This window comes from Cnephaeus nilssonii (assembly GCF_951640355.1).
Source record: "Cnephaeus nilssonii genome assembly, chromosome: 7".
NCBI lineage: Eukaryota > Metazoa > Chordata > Mammalia > Chiroptera > Vespertilionidae > Cnephaeus > Cnephaeus nilssonii.
The window spans coordinates 31682579-31707664 of NC_137078.1; the positions used below are offsets into that span (position 1 = coordinate 31682579).

A 25086-nucleotide genomic window follows, 5' to 3' on the forward strand; every position below is an offset into this window, starting at 1 on the left:
GCCCAGCTGACGCCCGAGGCACAGGCAAACCTTGGATGTCGGCTGCCCACCCGCCCAGGGTGAGGCACATGCAAGCCTCCTGGGGCTGCTGGAGGCTCAGGTAACCAGGGCCAGCCGAGGCTTGCACTGCTGGCAGTGGCAGCAGCAGAGGTGTGATCGCTGGGTCGCCTCCTGCCCCTGAGGGCTCCCGGATTGTGAGTTTTTACATAAGCCATACAGTAGATTACAGGTAACTCTGCACTAGTTACTGAAACCTGGCCACAAAAACATTTTGCATTTTACCATTACTAAACTTGGTCTCTCTAAGAAAGATCAAACAGATAAATCATTAATAAGTAATCAAAAAGACCCCATTCATCATACTGGGTTGTAAGGGATGAACAGACCAAGGCCTATGTTAGAGGCTACAGCTTTGAGGGAGGTGGGCCTTGAGCTGATCGATATACAGGAAAGAAGGGCACAAGCAGACCAGCAGATGGTGAGAATGCTGTGGAGTATACAGCCTCTTATACTATGAGACTCGACTTTAGCCTGTTCAACAGCATCTAACTTAATCTCTCCTATCGAATTTCATCTGATATTGAAGAATGCCAGGACTTGAGAATATCCTGCTCCAGGGCTGTGGTGGGAAAACGGGCTGGGAAGGAGGCTTCGGCACATATTCTTTCACCCTCGCTGTATAATGAATAGAAATATATATTATTAAGTGCCTGGGATATTGTGTACTTAATTCAATTAATACATTTAAAGTGGGCTAACCAAAATAAAGTTTAATATTTCTAGAGAGCAAAGAAGCACACATAACAGAGATGATGTTCTTGGTTTCATTAAACCAGCGGTTGCCAACCTTTTGGACATCACAGACCACCAATGGACATTATTTTGAAGAAGAAAGAGTTGAACCATGAATTCCTATATTCTATCAGATAAATGGTTGACAGTCCTTTTTTTTAATATGTATGTATGTATGTATGTATGTATGTATGTATGTATTTATGTATTTTTTAGAAAGAGGAGAAGGGAGAGGAAGAGAGAGATAGAAACATCAATGAGAGAGAAACATTGATGAGCTGTCTCCTGCACACCCCCTACTGGGGATCAAGCCACAATCCGGGCATTGCCCTGATTTGGAATCAAACTGGTGATCTCTCAGTGCATGGGACAATGCTCAACCAACTGAGCCACACTGGCTGGGCAACAGTCCTTCTTAACTTATTGAAATAATATAGTCAACTAAATAGTATTGGATCTTTCCCTACTCAACAAGTGGTTTCAATGCAAGTCTTAAGTGCATGAATAATTCCCTAATTGCATACACACACACACACACACACACACACACACACACACACACATGCAAGCACACAAGAGAGCAAAAGCAATAGAAATACCTCCTCTTGTCCACTGCCGGCTCCTTGAAACTTTATTTCCTCATCCACTGCCTCCTGAAGCTCGTTACTGACCGGATCCACTTCCTCACCATTTTCTTCATCAGTGCCTCCGTTAACACGAGTGGTTCTTCCCTGCTCCTCCACGTGCCCCGGCATCTCCTCTGCTTGCTCGGAGGCAGCTATAGCCTCCCCAGCTCCCTCCTCTTCAACTTCACCATTCATTCCTGAAAACTCTTCTTTCTTTTCTGCATCCTTGCTTTCCTTCTCTCCGTCTTCTTCCTCATCTACTATTTCTGCTGGCCTCTGATGGATCAAAAGAAATAATGGTTAACAGTAAGAAGTTCAACAGTTATTTTCTACACATTATAATAATTAATAGTTATGTTACAGTCAAGTAATACTTCCTTACATTTGCATAGTACTTTAATGTTTGTAATGTGTTAACCTTTACTGCTGCCTACTGAATGTCACTCTTCACAAATATCTTCTCATTTAATCCTCATGACAATCCTGTGAGGTTGGTCTTATTTCTATTTTACAGGTGAGAAAACTAAGGTAAAGAGAGATCAAATATCTAGCCTAAGGTCCCACTGTTTATAAATGGAAGGGCCAGAAGTAGAACTAAGCATGTGATTCCAGAACCAATGCTATTAATGCCCATGGCAGAGAGGAAACTACACTGCAGGGTCCATGGCTGATGCCCAGTGGAGTGTCTGGCCCTGAGGAGGTAAGGGAAATTCTCTGAGGAGATAATATCATACTCACCACTAGTGCCTAGTATGCGTTCATATCTCTAAATACAAAAAGGGCAATGTTGATGGCACCAGAATGTGAATCTACCAGGTTTCCTAACACCAGGTGTGGACACTTTCTACACAATGCCCAAGGAAGTTGACAGTATGCCTCCAATACCAACAATGACTGTTATGTAGATATGAGACCAAGAAGCTTTTAGTCCCTTCTGTAAAAAGTAATAAATGCTCAAGTATTGTATAAAGTCTAGTTAGGCATTTTTACTGTTATTTGGATACATGTAAGCCTGCTTTAAAAGAGAGCAGGAGGCTGAATTCTAGAGCCAAGACTTTGGAGAGAGAAGGACTTGGGGTAAAGTCCTGGCCAGGCTCTTACTGGCTTTACCTAACTTCTGTGAGTTTCAGATTCCCACTTATAAAATGGAAATACAATAACACTTCCATGGGGATCAAATGAAATAAGTTATATACAGTGCCTGGCACATCACAAATCCTAAAAAAAAAAATTATATCCCTTCCCATTTGTTATAATACATTCTTTCCTGAAGCTATCATATTTCTGAATTGCCTCCAATAAAGTGTGTGTGTGTTTTTTTTGAAGGATAGGTAGAAAAAAACAGAATGTTAGGACCTCAGACCTGCCTCTTTCTCGCTGTGTAGGGTTGTACAGGGCACTAAATACTCTGCCATCTGTAAATTGAGGGTTTGAGGCACAATGAACCCTGACCTCCCTTCCAGCTCTGGAAGTCCGTTCTCCTCTCAGTGCCGAAAGACTAGTTATGGGACAACTTACACAATGAGTGAACACAAGCTTTCATTTTCTGAAGTAAAGATAGCAGTAAATGAGGGCAAGTAGATTAAAGTTCAGGACAAATTCTACACTACATTATTTTGAAGAAGAAAGAGTTGAACCATGAATTCCTATATTCTATCAAAATAAAGTCTCAAATTTGATTACATGGTATCAAAGACGCACTTTTTAAATGAAAGGGAAAAAATAGTTGATTTTAAGATAGTCCAGAAAACAGTGTTTATCGTCATGCAGATTAACTAATAGTACACTGAGGCTGTGTCTTTCAAATTTTCATTCAGATGCCTAATGTGAACCAGCATCAGCAGGGCCCTAGCCAAGCCTGAGCATGCTGCCCAGGGCAGGGCCCTTGGGAAGGCCAAATGCAGAAACTGGGGTGGAAGGGAGTAGATGGGCCAGGTGGCTTGGAAAAGGAAGAGGTTCATGAAATGTAATCATAGGGCTTGCTAAGGAATTCTGGGTTTTATGTATTAAGACCAAAATAAATAAAGGTGAGAAAAAAACCCAAGTTCCAAAAGAGAAAACAGTATGTTCCCGCCCTCTCTCTAGAACAAACGTGGCAAAGCCTTGAGGCGGATACACCTGAAGTGCAGGAAGTCGGGGCCTTTCCCAATAAGACACTAAGTCAGAGAGGGGACTTCCGACTGGGGAGAGCTGGAGTGAGGACCAAGTCTGAGAAACACTCTGGTGGCTCTCCATGCACATGTCAGAGGAGGCCAGGAAAAGGCCTGGGGGCAGCACATTCCTTTCCTGATGGCTCTGGGGGAGTTAGGGAGATACTCACCATGGGACCCTGCCAGACATTTGGGGCCTCTCATCATGATGACTGGAGCAAGTGGGCCTAGAGCACTGGTTTTCACTAAGTGGTACTGCAGATGCTGGGCATTCAGAGACAAACACAGAGTCTGTGACAGCAAAGAGCTCAGAGCAGTGCAGAAACAATCTTGCTACGACAGGGCATGAGGAGAGAAGCAGTAAGAGTGCATGGCAGGAAAGGGATATCCAAGGAGGGGTGTGGCAGCCTGCTGCCAGGTGTCACATGGCTGGTCACTGAGACTTCCAAAACCTGGGGCCAATGGTGTTTGTGGGTAAAGATAACAGACAAGAGACACACCCGTCACCTGTCTGTGCCAAAGGACATGTTCAGTGCTTATGCATTCATCATTCTATATAACCTTCACAGTAACCCTACTAAGCACACTTCTTATACCCATTTTATTACAAGGAATCACACACCACTTCTAACATCACACCCGGGTAAGCAAGTAGGGCTAGGATTTGACCCCAAGGTGATCTTGCCCCAAAGTTCTGGTATTTATTCTCCCTTAAACAAATCACACAGATAATGCTACTTTACCTTGTCGCCACTGCAAGCACACTCAAGTGTACAGTGGAACCTCAGTTCTCGAACTTAATTCATTCCAGAAGGCTGTTCAAGAAGGATTTGTTTGAAAACCGAATCATTTTTTCCCATTAGAAATAATGTAAATTGAATTAATTTGTTCCAGAACCCCAAATGATTCCCTGTTTTAACCTTTCTTATATACAGTACATGTCTAATGTACTGTTTAATCTATAAATAAATACTTCTTAAATTTATGGAACCAGCCCCCTACTAGCCTTAAACGAATCACTTTCACAGGGGAGTCTTTCAGGTCAGCATGCAGCATCTTTGCTTGTTCACATATCACTGCCTCCCCAAAGGCTGTCTGTCACTGGCTAACTGCTTTTGTTTATCCAAATCAACACAGTTTTTCTACCTCTTCAATTGCCTGTGATCATTGCTTCTTTCACACCCTTAGCAACATTAGCACTTTTGATGGCCTCTTTATGCTTTCAAATTGTGCTAATCCTTGACTCCCAGGCAACAAAAGTGTTCTCTCCTTTGTTTGTTGCCTGAGAGATGCTTTTTGTCATGCTGAGATATCAGCATGAAAGGGCTGTCAGTTAGACAACTGATGTTTGGTTGGACAACCAAGACATTTTTTCTGTGAGCAACTTGGTTGAGAACCGAATTGTTCGAGATGGGAGACATTTGAGAAACAAGGTTTGACTGTACTTGCAATGGTCAGAAATATGACATCTGCAGCAGGCAACATTACTTTTCCTGTTTAAAGAATTTCCAACCGGAGAACAAAATATCTCTGGATTTCTGTTAAAGACTCATGGCTTGATCTAGGGAGGAAACGCTGTAGAGTTTGTTAGGCAGAATACCTGAAGCAGTACATTTAAAAAATCCAGAAATACTACAGCACAAATGGCCAATCAGAGATTTCATTTTAAATTATCTCTGAGAATTGGATAATTATAAATCACTCTCCTAAAATTGTTATAATCCTTACTGGGCCTACAGTTCCCTATTCAGAGCAAATTTGGGTTTTGATTTAAAGAGAAGTTATATATTATGTTCTCAATAAAAAATTCAGTAATAATAACAGAAAAAAAAACACACCTCAAAATGTACTGTAACCATTTAGGAATCTGGATATGTTCCCTAACTCTCTGGGAATATATTACACAGGCTTGCTAAAGTCTGTTCAGGTGACTACCTTCTGTCTAAATGGGGAAAAGTCTGTTTTCCTTTTTTGACATCTGAATCTATACCTGTAAGTTGCAAAACAATTGTGTGTTGATTTTTAGTTTTGTATTTTCCATCTTACCCTTTTCTTCACTCCCAATTCCCAAACACATATACCCTTTTTCTCCTTTTAATTCAAAAGGCTGGTAAACACCCTAATCTCTTTTTAAGGAGAAGGAGACACCAAGCCCCAAATTCCATCTGTTCTCTTCGCTATTATAACCACCACCATTAACAAGCAGGATTATGCTTTCATCCCATTATTTGTATTAAACTTCCCCAGCATAGCTATTTCAGTAACCATCAAATGAATCCACATCTGGTTAGCTCAACTTTAAGAAATGCAAGATTATGATGTGGAAATACCATTTTGATCAATTTAAATAAGACAGTAACATTAGTTAAAAGGCTTATAATTCTTTAAAATATCCTGAGTGTAAAACAAAATTTATTATTACTATGACACTACAATTCAGGGCAAAAAAAAAATGCTTCTATGACAGATCTGTAATGAATAAATGAAAAGCAATGTGCTTTTTGGTGTAATCTCCTTTGAAGTAGGCATTAAATTATTAAAGGTGTTTCCAGTGTATACATCAATCAAACCATCCCCAGAAGGAACACTGGTTTTTACACGCATGCACACATACACATAGATAAAATCTATACCATCATGAGGGCCTGCAAAGAAGAAAAAGAGCCCTCATATAAGAGGGAGGGTACCCATGGTGGGAGGGTGCTATTCTTTAGGGTAAAGAAAAATACAAGAGGCAAAGTGAGTGAGTTGCACACTTCCTCAATCCCCTTCCCTCCTTCTCTTGCTATAGAAAAACTTTTGAACCTAGTACCCCTCCCACAACCCAGAATTGTCAACCAACCCTGACAGTGGGACTCTCACAAAGGAGAATTTACTCAGGTAACTGGGATTCTTTGGAGGCCACCAGCAAAACTAAACTTCTCTCATCTCAAAGCTAGAACAGTTCTGTCCTGAGAGTTGGGCCATCGGCTAAAGAGCTATATGTGCAAAGCCAGACACAGATAGTCACATATTGTATAATTTAATTTATATAAAACATTCAGATAGGTAAATCTATAAAGACAAAAGGCAGATCAGTGGTTGCCAGGCTTGAGGAGAGGGAAGAGGGAAGAATGGAGATTGACAGCTTAATAGGTCGTAGGTTTCCTTTTGGGTGATGAAAATGTCTTGGAACGAGATAGAGGTAATACTTGCACAACATTGTGAGTATACTGAATGTCACAGAATTGTATATTTAAAAATGATTAATAGCTCATTTTTATGTTATGAAAATATTACTTCATTCTTATAAAAAAAGCTATATACCCAAACTCTTCACCACCAGGTACCCGTTTACCTGGCTACATATCTGTGTCTACTAAGATACCCAAAGAATATGTCACTTAACTTAAGGACCAACCTCAAATTATTCTCTTGCTTTACTCCACAATTCAACTTTTGACAACCACCTTCCTTGCCTCAGGTATATATAACGTTTCCCTTCACAAAATATCTGGTGATTCTTGGTAGTAGGTCAATGGTTGTATTGCATGAATTAGAAGGCTGAAGAAACTAACAAAGAAATCTGAGAACTGCAGCTTACTTAGAATTGAAATATAGAAAGTGCTTGAAAAATGTTTATTAGAGAGCCACATTCTATTTTAATAATGTGTGTTCTCACTCCCCTTCCCCCCCAAAAAAAAACCCTTCCTATTTAATTTCTTCAAAATCCCCAGGTAGTTCTCAGCCTCCTCCCATTTAGGTGAACCTGCCTGATTGCCTGGCAAAGTGGTGACAGTCACAGCTGGACAGACACCAGTCTTTGCTCATCAAGCAAGAGACGTCCTGTGCCAGCAGCCAATGTTTCACTCCACCTCAAGGAACCTTATGAATATTCTGATAATGTTAATAGTTTAGATAGAGAAAAGTAATCACAGCAACCAAAAGGGGGGCGTTCGTTGGGGAGTGCGAGGAGAAAGGAGCAGGGGTAAGAGCAAGAAATTGCAAATTAAGTTTGAGGGAGTGAAGAAAGAGGAAGAGAAATAAGAAGGAAAAGCCCTTGCAGTAAAGGGAAGCAGAGCTCCCATGCATGACTTCACCTCTCCGCTCTGTAGAAGCTAGTTCTCATGTGATCCCAAGAGATTGTGTTCATATCCGAAGAAGATCCCTCGGTGGGGGCGGGGTGCTCTGGACAGGATTTATGTCTTCTGAGGTTTTCTTCAATGGGGACATCAACCAGCAATGCAAAATATATACTGCACAGGATGAGGCATCTATGGTCTGGTGGTTACAGCTTCAGGCCAGAATTCACCTCATCTGGTCTCAGAGTGCCCTTTGGAACTTGAGGATGATAATAATGACCTCACAGGGATGTAATAAGGCCCAAATGATATCCTATACATAAAAGACCATTATAATCTGAACAAGCCATATCTATCTATAATAATAAAAGCATACTATACAAATAGACTAAGCGGCCGAACAGCGGAACGACCATCCAGATGACCTTCTGGACGAAGCCGGGGCTGCAAAGCCCTACTCTTGCATGAATTTCATGCATTGGACCTCTAGTCTATCTATATATGTGTGTGTGTATATATATATATATATATATATATATATATTTATTATTGTTGTCACTCCATTTTTTTTGCTATTGAATGGGAGGAGTTGAGAATAGTTGTAAATACAGTGTTTACACTAATGAAATTGTAAACTAGTGGGCCACTTAGAACACTATCCCTTCTAAATTTCTTGAAAACAAATAAAAAGTGATATTTAAGACACTTAATAATTGTCTTGCCCTTTCAATTAATACAGTTAAAGGCAGGCTGATGTTCAGTTCCTGGTCAATTAGACTGTTAAGTGTGATTCACATAAACTAATTATCAAAACTAATCATCACTGGTCTTATGTTTAGTCTTGGCTTCTGAGTTCTCTGGCATGCATTTTTCACAACCAATTTATCATACAATAATAGCTTTTTGTTGGTTTCTGAACTGCTATCCACTCTTAAAAGTAATACAAATGTGCCAGAGAGACACACCAAACAAGGATGATTTACATAAATTAGTATAGGGACTTAAATAAAACACAACTGTCTTCAGTTGGAATGAGAGGTTGGCAGCAGCCAGTTAGGGGTATAATAATGACCGACATTAGGTAGCACATTATGCTCCTGCAAGCACATTCATATCTATTTTCTCTTGTATCTCCCCAAGCAGTGGGGCAGGCATGATGGCCCCCACTGTGCAGAGTGGGAAACTGAGCCTGAAGAAAAGTCAAGCAACGTGCCAATCTGACCAGTAGGTGACAATATCTTTCATTTACATCACAGAAAATAAAATAAACAAAAGTTCCAGTTGAAACACAGTGGTCCTGGTAGTAGTTTATAATCTGGTCACCATGGAAACCATTCACCTAATCAGCCCCACCCCTAATATATGACTAATGGGCTAATGATGCAAAGGGCCTGGCTGGACTGAGCTGGGTTCCATGTCTCACTTTTCCCCTTTCTATTAATGGCGGATAATCTTTCTTACAGACTTAGATTTTAAAAGCTGACTCTGTTCCCTGACTATTATTTTTTGGCTTCTTAGGCAGCATCAAATCAGAGACAAACCCCTTTTTCTCACTGTTTATGGCTGAACTGTGTCCTCTCAAAGTTGATATGTTGAAGTCCTAACTCCTCATAAGGACCTCAGAATGTGACTTTAAAGAGGTAATTACGTCAAGAATGAGGCTATTGGAGGGGGCCCCAATCCAATATGACTGATGTCCTTATAAGAAAGAAAGATTAGAACACAGACACATACGGAGTAAAGACTATGTGAAGACACAGGAAGAAGATGCCATCTATAAGCCAGAGACAGATCTTAGAAGAAACCCACTCTGACAACATCTTAATCTCAGACTTCTAGCCTCCAGGACTATGAGAAAATAAATTTCCACTGTTTAAGCCACCCAGTCAGAGATATTTTGTTATGGCAGGCCTTCAAACACCATTATCTTCTCCTTCCCACACATTCATATTTATGTGCATATTATTTCCTCTCTCTTCCTTTGTCTGCTCTCCCCCGTTTCCTTTCCTTAAAAAGCCCTTTGTCCCAGTCTAGGGAAGTCAGGTTCCTCATAAAAGGAAGAAGGCTGACTGGTGTGACAGAGCAGGAAGGCCAACCCAGCCCTACATTCTGAGGAAGCAGTCTTCAGGGAGAGGCAGGGGGAGGGCATGTCCTCTGTGGAGGAAGTGGAAAGAGTCCTGGCCGCTCCCCTTGCACTGTATTATTCATTCTGTTCCCTATACATGGCCCAGAATGCCCTCCTCCTCTCTGTTAGACACCTTACCCTCCCAGGCTTCCTGGTTCCTTCAGTCAATTGTGCCATCACCGCGCCTATCAAATTTCTTTAGAACACTCTAATCACAGTGTGCACTTCTTCTCTATTTAGGTGTGATATAAAAATAGTGAACATGAATTGCTATCAAGTAGAACCTCTAACAATGTTTGGAATTATTATGGAATAATGGGGAAAATCAGCCTTGTCTCAATGGAAGTTTCTAGAGACAAGGGCTCTTTTTAAAAAAAATGTTTTTATTGAGTTTAGAGAGGGGGAAGGGAGAGGGAGAGAGAAACATCTATCAGCTGCCTCCTGCACTGGGGATCAAGCCTGAAACCTGGGCATGTGTCCTCAACAGGAATCAAACCAGGGACCTTTTGGTGCATAGGACAATGTTCAACCCACTGAACCATACCTGCCAGGGCAAGAGACAAGGGCTCTTTCTTATTCCATCACCATATTTACTATAATATTGTCCATCACCATATTTACTATAATATTGTATTATCACCATATGTCCATCACCATATTTACTGTAATATTGTATTATCAGTTGTCTTAAATTAAACACAAATGTGTCTCTCACAAATAAAAGCCAGCATCATATGTGCCCTCAGGAAAGTGGATGATAATGAGAGGCTCACATTTATTGGATATTCTACAGATACCTAGGATTATGCCCCATGCACCTCATATGCATAATTATATTTAAAATAACCTTACAATCATTTGAGGTAAACACTATTATCAAAATTTGCAGATAAAGAAAAAAGCATACAGATTTAGGTAAACTTGTCCAAAATCTCAGGCTTATCCAAAATTGACAGAGGGAAAGGAAATCTTTTTTGACCACTAGATTGTTAAGCTATTTTCCCAAGATAAGGTAAAGAGCAATATTCCCAAACTCAGTATGGTGCTAAAAGTTCCTTCCAGCCTAGTGTTCTCTAAGCCAGTGCTTCTCCATCACCTGGGATCTTGTTAAATGCAGATGCTAAGTCAGCAATTCTGAGGCTCTGCGTTTCTAACAGATCCCCAGATGACCATGGTAAGCCTCTACACCACATATAAAACAAGATGTTCATAAATATACAACTTCAAAACAGCATTTTTGGTTAAAATTTCTAATTACAGTAATGCCTTGAAATAATCTCTCTTTAAATAAAGATTGTACTTTTATCTTAAAAAACATCAATTTTATTGAAAGCTGGAAAAAAGTAGGATTGATTGTTGACAGAATGATGTTTGGACATAAAGACAAGGTTACTAGATTTATTCTAAGTTCATCCCCATGCCACTATTTATTAAGAGTCATGTTATAAAACAGAAACACATCATTGCAAAAGCAATACATTAGGAAGATATTTTTACCTATGCTTAAAGTCTTTTGCCCTGACACATCAAATTTTGGTCAGTTTGTGACTAAAATTTAAAGAGAACCTATTTTAAGGAAGAAATTGTTTCTCCACAGAGTACATCCATCCTGAAACTTCAGGAGTAGCTCATGCCCATGAGTAATTATGAAATACTATATTCTTTAGAAAGCACATTTCTCGTGCTTCACTGGAGACAAGAAAGGGTATTCGTTATATTCTACTCTATATACTCACTAAGCTGAAGTACATAATGTGAAACCGGGAGTCACCCAGGTGATTAGCCCCACAGCCTCTCTACCATCAAGGACATCAGAGCACAAACAGATTAACAGCCATAGTACATACATAGGTGCAATTACAGATTATATGTGCCCTTCAACATAGAGGTGTTTGTAAGACCTCTGTGAGGTCTTTTCCCTTTCTGAGACTTTTATCTTTTAAAAACCACATTATCGAGAAACCAAGATGGTAGCATCTGCTCTGAACTCCAGTTCCAGGTGAGATTCTGGGGACCCAGACTCATACAGGGAGAAACTGGATTGTCCCGCAACGGGCGGAACTCGACAGCAGCTTTCTCTCAGAGATGCTTGCAGCGACTACCAAGGGACACTGAGACCCGGGGGCCTCTTTGGGCAGGGATAACAGGAAGCCATTGCTGTTTGCTCCACCCTGAGACTCCGCCCCATCCAAGCTGTGCACAGAGGCTTTGCCTATGGATAGCCTGGTCCTTTGAAATCTAAACTTACCTAACAAACTGCAGCTGAGTCAGAAAGACCCAGAACATCCAAAAGAAGGCCCAAGGCCCCACAGCAGCTTGCATTGCTTCACAGCTGGGCCTCATCTGGGCACCTCCAAAACCCAAACAAAGAAGAGGAATCTGCAGATCTCTCTGTAGATCCTGCTGGGTGGCCTCAGACAGAGGCTAAATTAGGACCTCCTTGGAGATCCAAGAGACAGTGTATCCAGGGGTCAGAGTAGGACCATCCAGATTACAACTCCTCAGATCCATAAGGGACACACTCAGGAGGCAGACTCAGTGAGCACCAAAGCCCCACTGAAGCAAGTCTTGCCCCATAATGGTGTCTCCAGCACAGAAGTTCTCCCATCGTAGACACAGCTGATCCTCACAACCAATTGGCCTGGAGGTCTCAATTCCTCCCAGTGATACCAACAACAATCAAGGCTTAACTACAAAAACACTGTGTACACAGCCCACAAAGGGGTGCACCTAGACTGTCCACCTCAGGTAACTGGGGAGGCTGACCCACTGGGCCCTATAGGACACCTAGAACACAAAGCCACTCTATCAACTCAGGGAAGCAGCCAAAATGCGGAGACAAAGGAACATGTCACAAATGAAAGAAATAAAGGAAAGCAAACTACTGGATATAGAGTTCAAAACCACGGTTATAAGGTTTTTCAAGAATTTTCTAGAAAAGGCCGATAAATTTAGTGAGACCCTCAAGGATATGAAAAAGGACCAACTAGAAATTAAGCATACACTGACTGAAATTAAAAATAATATACAGAGATCCAACAGCAGATGATCGCAAGAATTGAGTCAAAGATTTGAAATACAAAGAAGCAAAAAACACCCAACTGGAAAAGCAAAAAGAAAAAAAGAATCCAAAAATATGAAGATAGTGTAAGGAGCCTCTGGGACAACTTCAAGCGTACCAACATCTGAATTATGGGGGTGCTAAAAGAAGAGAGAGAGCAAGATACTGAAAACCTATTTGAAGAAATAATGACAGAAAACTTCCCACACCTGGTGAAAGAAATAGACTTACAAGTCCAGGAAGCGCACAGAACCCCAAACAAAAGGAATCCAAAGAGGACCACACCAAGACACATCATAATTAAAATACCAAGAGCAAAGGACAAAGAGAGAATATTAAAAGCAGCAAGAGAAAAACAGTTAATTACCTACAAGGAAACACCCATACGATTGTCAGCTGATTTCTCAACAGAAACTATGCAGGCCAGACGGGAGTGGCAAGAAATATTCAAAGTGATGAATAGCAAGAATCTACAACCAAGATTACTTTACCCAGCAAAGCTATCATTCAGAATTGAAGGTCAGATAAAGAGCTTCATAGGTAAGAAAAAGCTAAAGGAGTTCATCACTGCCAAACCAGTATTATATGAAATGCTGAAAGGTATTCTTTAAGAAGAGGAAGAAGAAGAAAAAGAGAAAAATTATTAACAACAAATTCATATCTATCAACAAGTGAATCTAAAAATCAAGTGAATAAAAAATGTGATGAACAGAATAATCTGGTGAATATAATAGAATCAGGGTATAGAAAGGGAGTGGACTGACAATCCTCGAGGGGAAAGGGGTGTGGGCGGTGCGGGAAGAGACTGGACAAAAATCATACACCTATGGATGAGGACAGTGGCGGGGTGGTAAGGGCATGGGGTGGGGTGGGAACCGGGTGGAGGGGAGCTATGGGGGGGATAAAAGAGGAACAACTGTAATAATCTGGACAATAAAGATTAAAAAAAAACCACACATTATCGTAAGCAATTGCTGTTAACATTTATTAGAAAAGTGACAGATTTTTCTCTTTTACATGACATCAACATTAGCATTTCAGGTGTCTTTGCCCAATTTTGCCTACATGTGTATCTTACTATTTATTTTGTGATGAACATTTTGAGAAAATGGTTGATTGGTATGGCAAGATAGAAAAGGTCTGGTAGCTATTATCTCTGGCTACCTCCTTGCAGGGGAAACCATACGTATTCAGCTTTCCTAGAGAATATGCATGTAGTTGCTGAGATTAACTCAGGATTCCTGAGTGATAAGAAAAAATAAGATGGAATATGGAAATTACATGGAAATAAGCCACAAAATATCAAAAGCATCAATTATTTGAAGCTATTTTCACAGACAGATGGAGCTGCTCAAATGATTTACACTTTAAACTCTGACAGTAACAGCAGCCCCAAAAATTAAAAACGGAAAAGGCATACAAACGCAGTCTACAGCTAATGTTAAAGTAAATGTTGATGTTTCTTATATTTACATCAGAATTTCCCGAGGAATATATGTTAATATTTAAGACCTTTGTATCTGAAATAACAGCACAAGTTAGAACTTTCTAGTCAAGATATCCTACTTAACCACCCTCTCCCACCCACCCCCATTCCCACATATCTGGTCTTCCTCCCTGAAATAGACTACGCCTAGAAACTGGAGATCAGAACAAAACAAAACAAAACAAAACAAATAAGAAGAAAGAATAAAGAGAGCAGAGAGAGAGAGAGAGAGAGAGAGAGAGAGAGAGAGAGAGAAAGTGTGTGTGAGAGAGAGAGAGAGAGAGAGAGAGAGGAAGGACTACTTTAGATGTCCACTTCTCAATGTAACATTTGCTACATCTGACATTTGATAAGAGTGAGGATTCTTTACAAGGTTTGGGCAGGAAGTTTTGATGTGGATTTTACGGCAGAGTTCAGGCATAGTTGTTGAAAGTATAGAAGTAACTGCACTTGTTTAATATTTCTGTCCCTATGGAAACTAAAATCATTTCCTATCCAATTTCAATGAGGTTTTTTTTTTTTTAAATAATCAATTTCAATTTTTCATGACAGCAAAGTGCTGCTTCCTGCTTTTAGCTTTCAGAGGCTTACTTTCACACGGGGGAGAAAGAGGTTTATACCTATATGGTTCGAAGTACCAAGACCTACAGAAAGCATGGAGCTCTGGCCAGCCACCTGCTCATTCAAGCATGTTCATTCAAGCTTCACAAGTCCCTGCAACACCCGTATGAAAAGATGTGATACATTGAAAACTTAACCTAGGTAGCAAGGGAATATTTAGTCATCATTAGAAAAAAATTCCACATTAAGTTTTCTCACTTTAGAAGTAAACATTAATTTTCTTTCACTTACATCAGAAATCCCGGGAGGCTACACTTTAATGTTTAACACCATTTCTATCAATTAAACACAAATCTACAATCACAATGTCACAAAAAGCCTTGATGATGAACACAGAAATTAAGAAGCTAGGTCACCTCCACCTTCACTCTTGAAGCTGTGTGTGATGCTTATATCAGCAAACATGAATAGGATTCACTAAAAGGCTATGACTTAAAAATAAAGATTGATGAAAATACTGTTAGTGCATTTTTCCTTTCAGTCCAGGAAGGCAGTAAAGGCCTAGTGGCCCCCTACACAGATGGAACATGTTGCTGTTTGTAAGATAATAAGAAGTCCCTAATCTCCCACTTCCCTTCCTTGAGGTACTTAGAAAGAGTACCAGACTGGAGGCCAGGAGCCCTGGGCACCTACGTAGACTCTCTAACCAGAAGCTGTGTCTTTGTGGGAAAACGGCTTTCCCCACTAGGGAGCTTTGTTTCTTCAATGGCAAAATAAGGAGTTTGAACCAGCTTTCTTTCTGGTTCTAAATGCTTTATAATTATTATTTTAATAAATATATTTCATTGAAGCAGATTTAGGGGTCTGATCAGAGGAAGCAGCCTCCTTTATCTTTTTGTGTATTTTATTAACTATGAAAAACTAATACAAATAAGCTCTCCATTCAGTTTGCCTTTCATGGGAGAAGCTGTAAGTGACTGCTGATTCTCCATAAGTAGCTGGTAGAGGATGTGATGAGACCAGGGCATGGAGAACAAAACTATGTCGATGGGAATATTTGGATTTCAAACCTCCTGCTTCCAGGTATAGTCGCTAGGCTGCAGATTTTTTTTTTTTTTAATAGCACTATGTTCTCTGTGTAGACCAAGAATCACAAACTCAAGTGCCCCCAGGGGCTGGGAAAATAACATAGATGTGAATTCGGGACAGGTGTTTGATAATAGGAAGTGCTATGGCCTGTGGTGAACTGCAGAACACATGGCCTGCTGAAGAGATTCAGGTACTGTAAGCTCGGTGCTAGCCAAATAAGTCTCTCTCACAGATCTGGTCACAGGCTGCCAAGCTGCCATCCCTCCTGTCGGTTCTATAAAGATGAATTAGTATGAAAGTGATTTCTGGTTGAACACAGAAGATTAAACAAATGTGGATTTTCTCACTCCCGTCTGATAACCCGCTCAATTCTGAAACTGGAGATCTAACCAAAAAAAAAAAAAAAAAGTGGCAAAAACCAATCACCCTACAGTGCAACTCCCCCAACCTGATGAGCCTTGCCTATGCACAGTGTCTCTATTGCTTTGCTCTAAAATCTAACCAGATATGCATCTCAAATTTACATAATATTTTATGTCAAACATATTTCAATCTTAAAAAAAAAAAAAATAACCAATTAACCAGACAGGCAAGAAAAGCCTCTGACATGTAGACAGAGATAAAAACATAGAAAGAAAAAGGAACTCAGAAGAAACAAAAATAGTATAAAAAAGAAAGGTGAAAATAATAGATCCATCCTTGGAAAGATATAGTATGATATCATATCCATAAAGCAGGAATAGGATGCTATAAAAAGGAATATTCAGAGAATCTGAAAGAGCTCCTAAACATTCAAAATATATGACTGGGGAAAAATAATTCAACAGATGGAAGAAAACACCAGGCGTTTTATTTTTAAAAAGATTGAGAAAATAGAAAAAAATCCATAGAAATGGAAAGTAGGAGAAGCAAGTATAGGATGAGTCTCAGGGGGCCTATATCCAAATACTTGTTATTCCAGAAAGAGAGGAGAGAAATGAAGAGAAGTTATCAAAAAATTAATTCAATATATTTTTCAAGACTGAAAAACAAACATTTACATAATAAAAAAGACCATTAAATGTCCAGTACAATAAGCAAAAAGACCTGCACCAAGGCATCGACTTGGAAATCTTCAGAACACCAGGAACAAAGAAAGGGCCTTAAAGCTTCCAGATAGCGAAAAGGGGTTATTTTACGAAGGCCCAGGAGACACAATGGCACCAAACTTTCCCAACTGCCATTCTGAATAGGAAGGACAATTGAGCAAAGCTTTCAAAATTTTGAGAGAAATTATATCTAACCTATAATTTTATACCTAGTCGTACTTAGTCAAGTTAGGATAGAGAAAAAAAGACATTTTCAGACATGTAAAGTTTTTTTTTCCAAAAGTGTCTTCGATGACGTTTTCCTCAGTGGGCTCCTTGAGGTGAGTTCCACACAAAAATGAAGGTGTAACCAAGAAAGAGGAAGACACAGAATTCAAGAAATGGAGGATCCATCCACTGGAGAAGCAAAGGAAATTTCCAAAATAATGGTGAAGACAAATACCAGGGTAACCCTGAAAAGCATATCTATAGAACAACTAACCAGCTTGAGGCAGATGACTGAAAGGCTGAAAAGAAGAAACTGAGATTTCATTTTCATTACACATGTTTGAGTACACCAAGAGGAGATCAACAGTTCTGGCAGAGTTTGGAGATGGCTTGCTAATAACTACACACAAAAACTAAACAAACAACAAAAAAAGCAATTACTAAAATAGGGAGGAGGAATAAAGGGTAACACAACAAAGGATATGTACCTATATGGCTCAGCTAAGACCCCCTGGTGGTCAGTGCACGTCATAGCGACTGGTCAAACTGTCGAACGAACGGTCGGACACTTAGCATATTAGCCTTTTATTATATAGGATATAAAAGGCTAATCGACTGTCCAACTGTCCGACCAGGCGGTAGGTATGATGTGCACTGACCACCAGGGGGCAGATGCTCAATGCAGAAGCTGCCGAGCTACTGTGACTTGGCAGCAGCAGTTCTCAGGTGACGCACCCCAGAACCAGAGAGGAGGGAGCCCGATTCCTCGCAGGGCCCCATGATTCCACCTTTGGCTATGGGTTATGCTGTTGCTGGGACACTGTCGGCCCCGAATCTGGTTTACTGCACACTTGCGTTTGCGTTCACCACCCTGTACAACAGCAACCTTGCAGAGTGCCCTCTCGCACTCCGGGACCCCTCAGGGGATGTCAGAGAGGCAGTTTAGGCCCAATCCCTGCAGGCCAGGCTGAGGGACCCCACCTGCTGGAGGGACCCCGCTCACTCGGCAGATGCCCTTCCAGCCACAGCGCTGCCCCAGGTGCGGCCAGCCAGGAAGGGACTGCGGGAGGTTGGCTCCAGGCCCGACTCGCCCAGTCCTGCCCCACTGGCAACCTTCTAATTAATTTCCTTTCAATGTGCATGAATCCGTGCACCAGGCCACTAGTAACATTATAATGGGAAGGAAGAAGAGAAAAGGCATGTATGTGAGGTTTTGTGCACATATGGCCTTATTTGGGGAGGTGGGGCGGGAAGGAGTTGGTAAGAGATTTAAATAATCATTTTCCATAGTCATTAGATATAAAGTTAGTAAATACTATCTAAAGTTGAAAAATAAAATCAGCAAATGTAGTTTATCAAATTTGATATGTCACCAGTTAAAAGGATCTCCATTCTGTGTACCTCTTAGAATGGGGAAAAAAAAAAAGCTAATTAAATTATGACATAGTTTGACATTCTAAGACCCAAAGATCTCAGAGGTATTAAAATGGAGGGGAGGAAGGAAGAGAGGGATGGTGTAGAAATATAGCAGTGTATTCCATGAGAAACAACAAACTGGTTCAAATAGGTTACCTCTGTGGAGAAGGCATCAAGGTGGGGAAAAGTGGAACAAGAGGTCGCCATTTTTGTTACATCTTTTAAAAATATCATAAGTGTAACTTTAATTAAGAAGTTTTAAACAAACACACAAGTGAACAAATAAATCCAATCACAACCTACAATTAAAAAAAGCAAAAAGCTGTCATTGCTCCAGTGCTCATGATGCTGGCTTAAATGCTATTTAATGAAACTATTTACCATAAAAACATTTTGAAATTCTCATTATTTTATTACTCAGAATCAACTACAAACTGATGGGAGAATGCTATAAAACAACCCAAAATCACTCTAAGTTACTGTCCCCATCTTGTGCTCTCTTCTGTCAAATGGAACAAAATCTGAAACATAATTGCTTATTTTCCTGTTTTATAGGCACTTATTTGCCTGTGTTTCTGATTGGTGAATTCTCCTTCCTAATCCTCACTTATTAAGTGCAGTTTACTTAAATATAACGAAACAAGCTCATTTCTTGACTCCTTAGCCTGGAAAAGCATCATTTTATAAATAGAGCATATTGTCGCATGAGTCATCAGTGCCAGGATACAACCATAGGTATTAGCTAACCAGGCACCTGTCCCACTGCTTGTGGAAAACCAGATTGATTTGGAATGTGCACGGTACTCTAATAAGGGTACCAAATTCTTATTAGACCTAAACTCTCCCCTAGGATTATATATTTGTCCTGGCCTTCCTAAATATGTAAAGTAATGTGACATTCTTCACTTTTCCATGAGTTCAGAAGTATCATTAACTTGTCTCTAAAAAATGAAGAGTCTGGATCTTGGGACAGAGTTCAGATTCTTTCTTGGCTAGAATTTATTCATGATGCCCCAGTATGAGCATGCACACGTGCGCGCGCGCGCGCACACACACACACACACACACACACACACACACGCTAGTTGATGCCAGGCTATCAAGGTCTGAAATGACCCCACTTGCCAGCTAACAAATCAGGCTGCCAGTTTCATGGATGCTGGCAGAAGACATGAGACTCTTGGGTCAGAGATAGCTGACTCGATGGCTCACAGCAATGCCAGTAGCTAGAAGATCACCACTTGTACTCACTCCCCAAAGCCCCACTCCCCAGGGCAATGTGAAGAGGGCTAGGTGATATATATAGTAGTCTGCTTTTCAAGGGCAGAACCCAAAACTTAAAGAACCCAAATCTCTTATTTTAAAATATTTTTATTGTGTTAAAATACACATAATATAAAATTTGCCATTTTAACTAGTTTTGAGTATACAATTCAATGGCACCAAATCTTCTATGTTGGATAGTAAACCTGCCAGACTTTTACATCACATGGAGACATTATCTTTATTATACTAGATCAGTGGTCGGCAAACTCATTAGTCAACAGAGCCAAATATCAACAGTGCAACGATTGAAATTTCTTTTGAGAGCCAAATTTTTTAAACTTAAACTTCTTCTAACGCCACTTCTTCAAAATAGACTCGCCCAGGCCGTGGTATTTTGTGGAAGAGCCACACTCAAGGGGCCAAAGAGCCTCATGTGGCTCACGAGCCGCAGTTTGCCGACCACGGTACTATACAATAAACAAACCTCGCCTTTGTTCTACAGCAGGGTTTCTCAATCTCAGCCCTACTGACACTTGGAACTGAATAATTGTGTGTGTGTGTGCGCGCGCGCGCGCGCGCGCGCGCGCGCGCGCGGGCTGTTATGTACCAAGATATTTTAGCAGCATCCCTGGCTCCTAACCATAGATTCTCTCAGCTACTAGTATAACAATCAAAAAATGTCCTCATAAATTGCCAAAATCACCTCCAGTTGAGAGTGACTGCTCCCAAGAAAGTCACTATCCCTGTTTTTCAGGCCTGTTCACTATACAAACATCCTTAAAAAGATAGTCCAGAACTAAGGCAATCAGTGCCTCTGCTCACAAGATGTGGAGAAACGGAAGAGCTCTACAGAGCATTGGCTACCAACAGGGGTCTTAATATTTTTTTTTAAATATATTTTATTGATATTTTACAGAGAGAGAGACAGAGAGTTAGAAACATCGATGAGAGAGAAACATCCATCAGCCGCCTCTTGCACACCCCCCACTGGGGATGTGCCCGCAACCAAGGCACATGCCCTTGACCAGAATCGAACCCAGGACCCTTGAGTCCGCAGGCCAACGCTCTATCCACTGAGCCAAACCGGTTTCGGCAGGGGGTCTTAATATTTACTTCTAAAATTTGATTTGCTTTTCAGGCATAGATAAATTACTTAGCACATGATATTTATACACACACCCACCCACCCACACACACACACACACACACACCCTTCTTCATGGACCTTTGACTAAAGTTATAACATGAACCATTTAGATGACAAGAAACCAACTCAAAGTAGTTAACTAGGATTGGCCTGAAAGGTAGTGTGTGTAAGTATCATTTATAGCTGAGCCAAGACGTATAGGATGACTACATTTCCTTTCTGATGCAAGAATTTTTCAATCCCTGGGTTAATCATTGTTTTTTTATTTGTTTGTTTGTTTGCATTTACTACTCTTCCTCTAGATCACTCCTGTGCTTTGAAGTTTGATAGACCTGCATTCAAATCCCAACTCCTTTGACAATACCGTCTTGGACAAGTAATTCCACCTATGCAAGCTCCCTTTCTTCCTCTATATAAAGTGAGAATAATAAGACCTATCTCACAAGGTGGTTATCACAATTATATGAGATAAAAGTGCCTACTACAGTGCCTGGCACTCATAGATACTTAATGAACAGTACCTATTGTTCCATGAGGACCACCATTAGGGCACATCCTCAGAGCTGTTCTGACTGTAATGAATATCACTATAATGAATCTTTACGCTAATTTCTCCACACTCTCACTTTGTTTTTGACAATATTTATAACAGAGCTGCTTAGGATATAGAGCTAAAGGTCATCAGATCATAGAGAGAATGACTCTACACCCTGACCGGAATAGCAGCTCATGCCAACCACATGAGCTGGACAATTCAAACTCTATTAAATCATAGGGTCAAAGAAGAAAATAATTCTGGCCTTTTCTTACCTGGTTTTATTTCCTTCAAACTGACATCAATTAGTTGAAATTGCTCAGCTTTTACCAAGCTGTTTAGTCAGTCTCTTTTGCATACTTGTATTTTAATAAGTTAGCACTCTCCAGTCAAATAAGAAATCAAGCTCCACCGACTACCCAAGGCTGCTCAGGTTCCAGCACTAATCTACACCCCCTGCTAGTCACCCTTCCTTGTGATCATTAAACTTACGTGTAAAAAAATACCTATCACAGATTTCATAACTCATTAAGTGTTTAACAAAGAGATTTCTCTTCTGGAAATAATGCTACGATTCTTTTCTTGATATCTGGCATTCTGACTTTGGAATATAAATTAGTCTTGGTTTCGGCAGCTAATAGGTGTTGTATATTCATGATGATTACTCTTCTTTGTCTTATAATATTTAATTACAGCTTCACAGAAGACTTAAAATTCCATTTAACCTCAGAAAAAATACCTATCACTGGAGTTTATGAAAAATTATTAATTGTAGCTAAGCCTGGATAATAAATTGGATTTTTGAAATCTGTGGTTTTTAACACATTGGGCTTTTCATTGGGAAGGTGATACTTACAGAAAATGCCTGTGCAATAACCAAGCAGCGACTGCACTGCCTCACTGTGAAGGCAAACACCATTGAGAAGATCAACTATGGAATTTGCTGGATTGTGAAATTTGCTTTTTGAAAGGGAAATATCACATAACTAGAGGCCTGGTGCATGAATTCGTGCATGGGTGGGGTCCCTCTGGGTAGCCTGCAGGGATCAGGCCAAAATCCGCAGTCCAATGCTGCCTGCAGCTCCTACCTGCTACTCCCACTCATCCTGGCCTCAATGTGCCTGTTGTGAGCTCACGCCCAATCAGTCCCAATCGGGAGAGGCTCACGCTGCCACAGCAGCAGCATTTGCCAGCCATGAGCCCTGCGTCTGGCACCCTCCCAAGGGGAGTGGCCTGCAGGATTTGGCTGAAACCAGCTCTCCAACATCCCCCAAGGGGCCCTGGATTGCAAGAGGGTGCAGGACAGGCTGAGGGACCCCACCGGTGCACGATGGGGTCAGGGAGGGACTGTGGGAGGGCTCCAGGGTGTGTCCAGCCCATCTCACTCAGTCCAGATCGGCTGGACCTCAGCAGCAAGCTAACCTACCAATCAGAGCATCTGCCCTCTGGTGGTCAGTGTACATCACAGCAACTGGTTGACCAGTTGACTGTCTGCCTCCTGGTGGTCAGTGCATGTCATAGCGAGCAGTTGAGCAGCCTTCGCATATCATTAGCATATTACACTTTGATTGGTTGTTCGGTTGTTCTGTCGTTTGGTCTATTTGCATATTACCCTTTTATTATATAGGTTAGTCAGAGGACAAGTGGCAATACCTAGTGACTTCTCATTCCTTTGAGCCTGGGATTATGATTTCCCCTCCTCACCTATATTCCCCACCTCCACACAGAATTGTAAGAAACCTGGTTGAATTGTCTTAAAAAGTCTGTTTTATTTCTGGCATCATTTAGCTAGAATTAACATTGCTTAATTCCTTCTGTAAGCACACATGTGTGTAAACACACCACACACACACACACACACACACACACACACACTACTGTGTTCCACTGGCCTAAGAAATAAAATCAATACACACATAGCAAATATTTGAGTTGCATTTATACAAGTACTTAATTTATGACAAAAATTCCAATCACAACTTTAAGGACCCTAAAGGAGAAAACAATTTTTTTAAAAAAAAAACAAAACCAAACAACTTGCCGAAACCGGTTTGGCTCAGTGGATAGAGCGTCGGCCTGCGGACTCAAGGGTCCCAGGTTCGATTCCGGTCAAGGGCATGTACCTTGGTTGCGGGCACATCCCCAGTAGGGGGTGTGCAGGAGGCAGCTGATCGATGTTTCTCTCTCATCGATGTTTCTAACTCTCTATCCCTCTCCCTTCCTCTCTAAAAAATCAATAAAATATATTTTTTTAAAAAACAAAAAAACCCAAACAACAATACCATGCTTTTCTAAAAGGAGGACTATTTTTGTAGATAAAACCCAAAGCCGATACTCTTTTTTTCCCCCGTGTCAAGTTTCTCCCTCTTTATATCTCATTCTTAACTCCAATCCACCAAATTCTTCAATGTTGTTTTTAAAAGATATGCCATTTTTCCTTCATCATCATCATCAAAGACTCCATCCAAATGGCTATTCTTTGTGGGAAAACTAAAAAGAAGTAAAGGTGTTTTGTTTTGTTTTTAAGCCACACTGCACCTGAGAGGGTTTAACTAACATATGAAAAACTTGAAATAAAAATACTAGCAATTGCTTATACATATTTTTACAGGCATGGCGATTACCTGATCAACTGGAATCTCAACCTGAGTGTCTTCATCTTCTTGGACTTCGGCTGCCCCCCGCGTTTCAGATCTTTCTTCTCCAGCTTTGAAAATGCCTTCATCTGTTGAGACAAATACACAGTGAAATCAAAATCCAATTGTGACATCGTGTGGCTGCATGTAGAAATTACAATCAAATACCTGACGAAGACAGTTTTGAAATAGGTATTTTGGTTCCCTTTGTCTGGACAGGATTTTTGTAGCTCCCCTCCCTGCAGTTCCTCTTCATTTTCACTGGGAAAAGCTTTAATAGCCTAAACAAGGCTCACCCAGCAGAATAGAGATCTGTCCCAGACTCCCCCTCATATGTTGGCTTGGATTTAATAACACAACACTGTAAAGGTATTTAGATGGGAGAACTTCACACTTAACTATCTCTGTTCTCCCCTCTTATCCACAAAACAGTGATGATGCTTAATGCTTTAAAATACTGTTTTTATATGTTTTTCTTTCCCAAGAGAATGTTATACACTGAATATAACATACTGGAATAATTCTCTCTGTTCAGAATAATATTTAAAAAGTATTTTTACTGTAATAGAATCATAAAGCTGACTCTGCATCACACACAAATCAATCTTTTATTTTGAAGATTTCCACAGGATTTTTCCAATCTATTTTTAAAATCCCTAACTATAAATGTAACCTAAATCTCTAAGACTTTAGGTTAAGCATCTTTGACTTGTTTTCCTATGGAAGCAAAAGGAGCTATTTTCCGTATTTGAAAGAGTTTTAATGTCTTACCCCTCAGTCTTCTCTTCTCCAGGCCAAGGAATCAAAAAAATCACAGAACCATGGGTCATTATGTCTGCC

General features: G+C 40.5%; 1 protein-coding gene across 3 annotated transcripts in view; it reads right to left on the reverse strand.

The window, feature by feature from the left end:
- Positions 1-25086, reverse strand: part of DCDC2 (doublecortin domain containing 2) — a 172602-nt gene that overhangs the window by 5645 nt on the left and 141871 nt on the right. For all 3 annotated transcript variants that reach the window (XM_079776599.1, XM_079776598.1, XM_079776600.1), the window contains 2 exons: positions 24235-24335; positions 1392-1694 (listed from right to left, as the gene is read on the reverse strand). In XM_079776599.1, coding sequence (XP_079632725.1) covers positions 1392-1694; positions 24235-24335 — 404 coding nt within the window. The remainder of the gene's footprint in view (positions 1-1391; positions 1695-24234; positions 24336-25086) is intronic.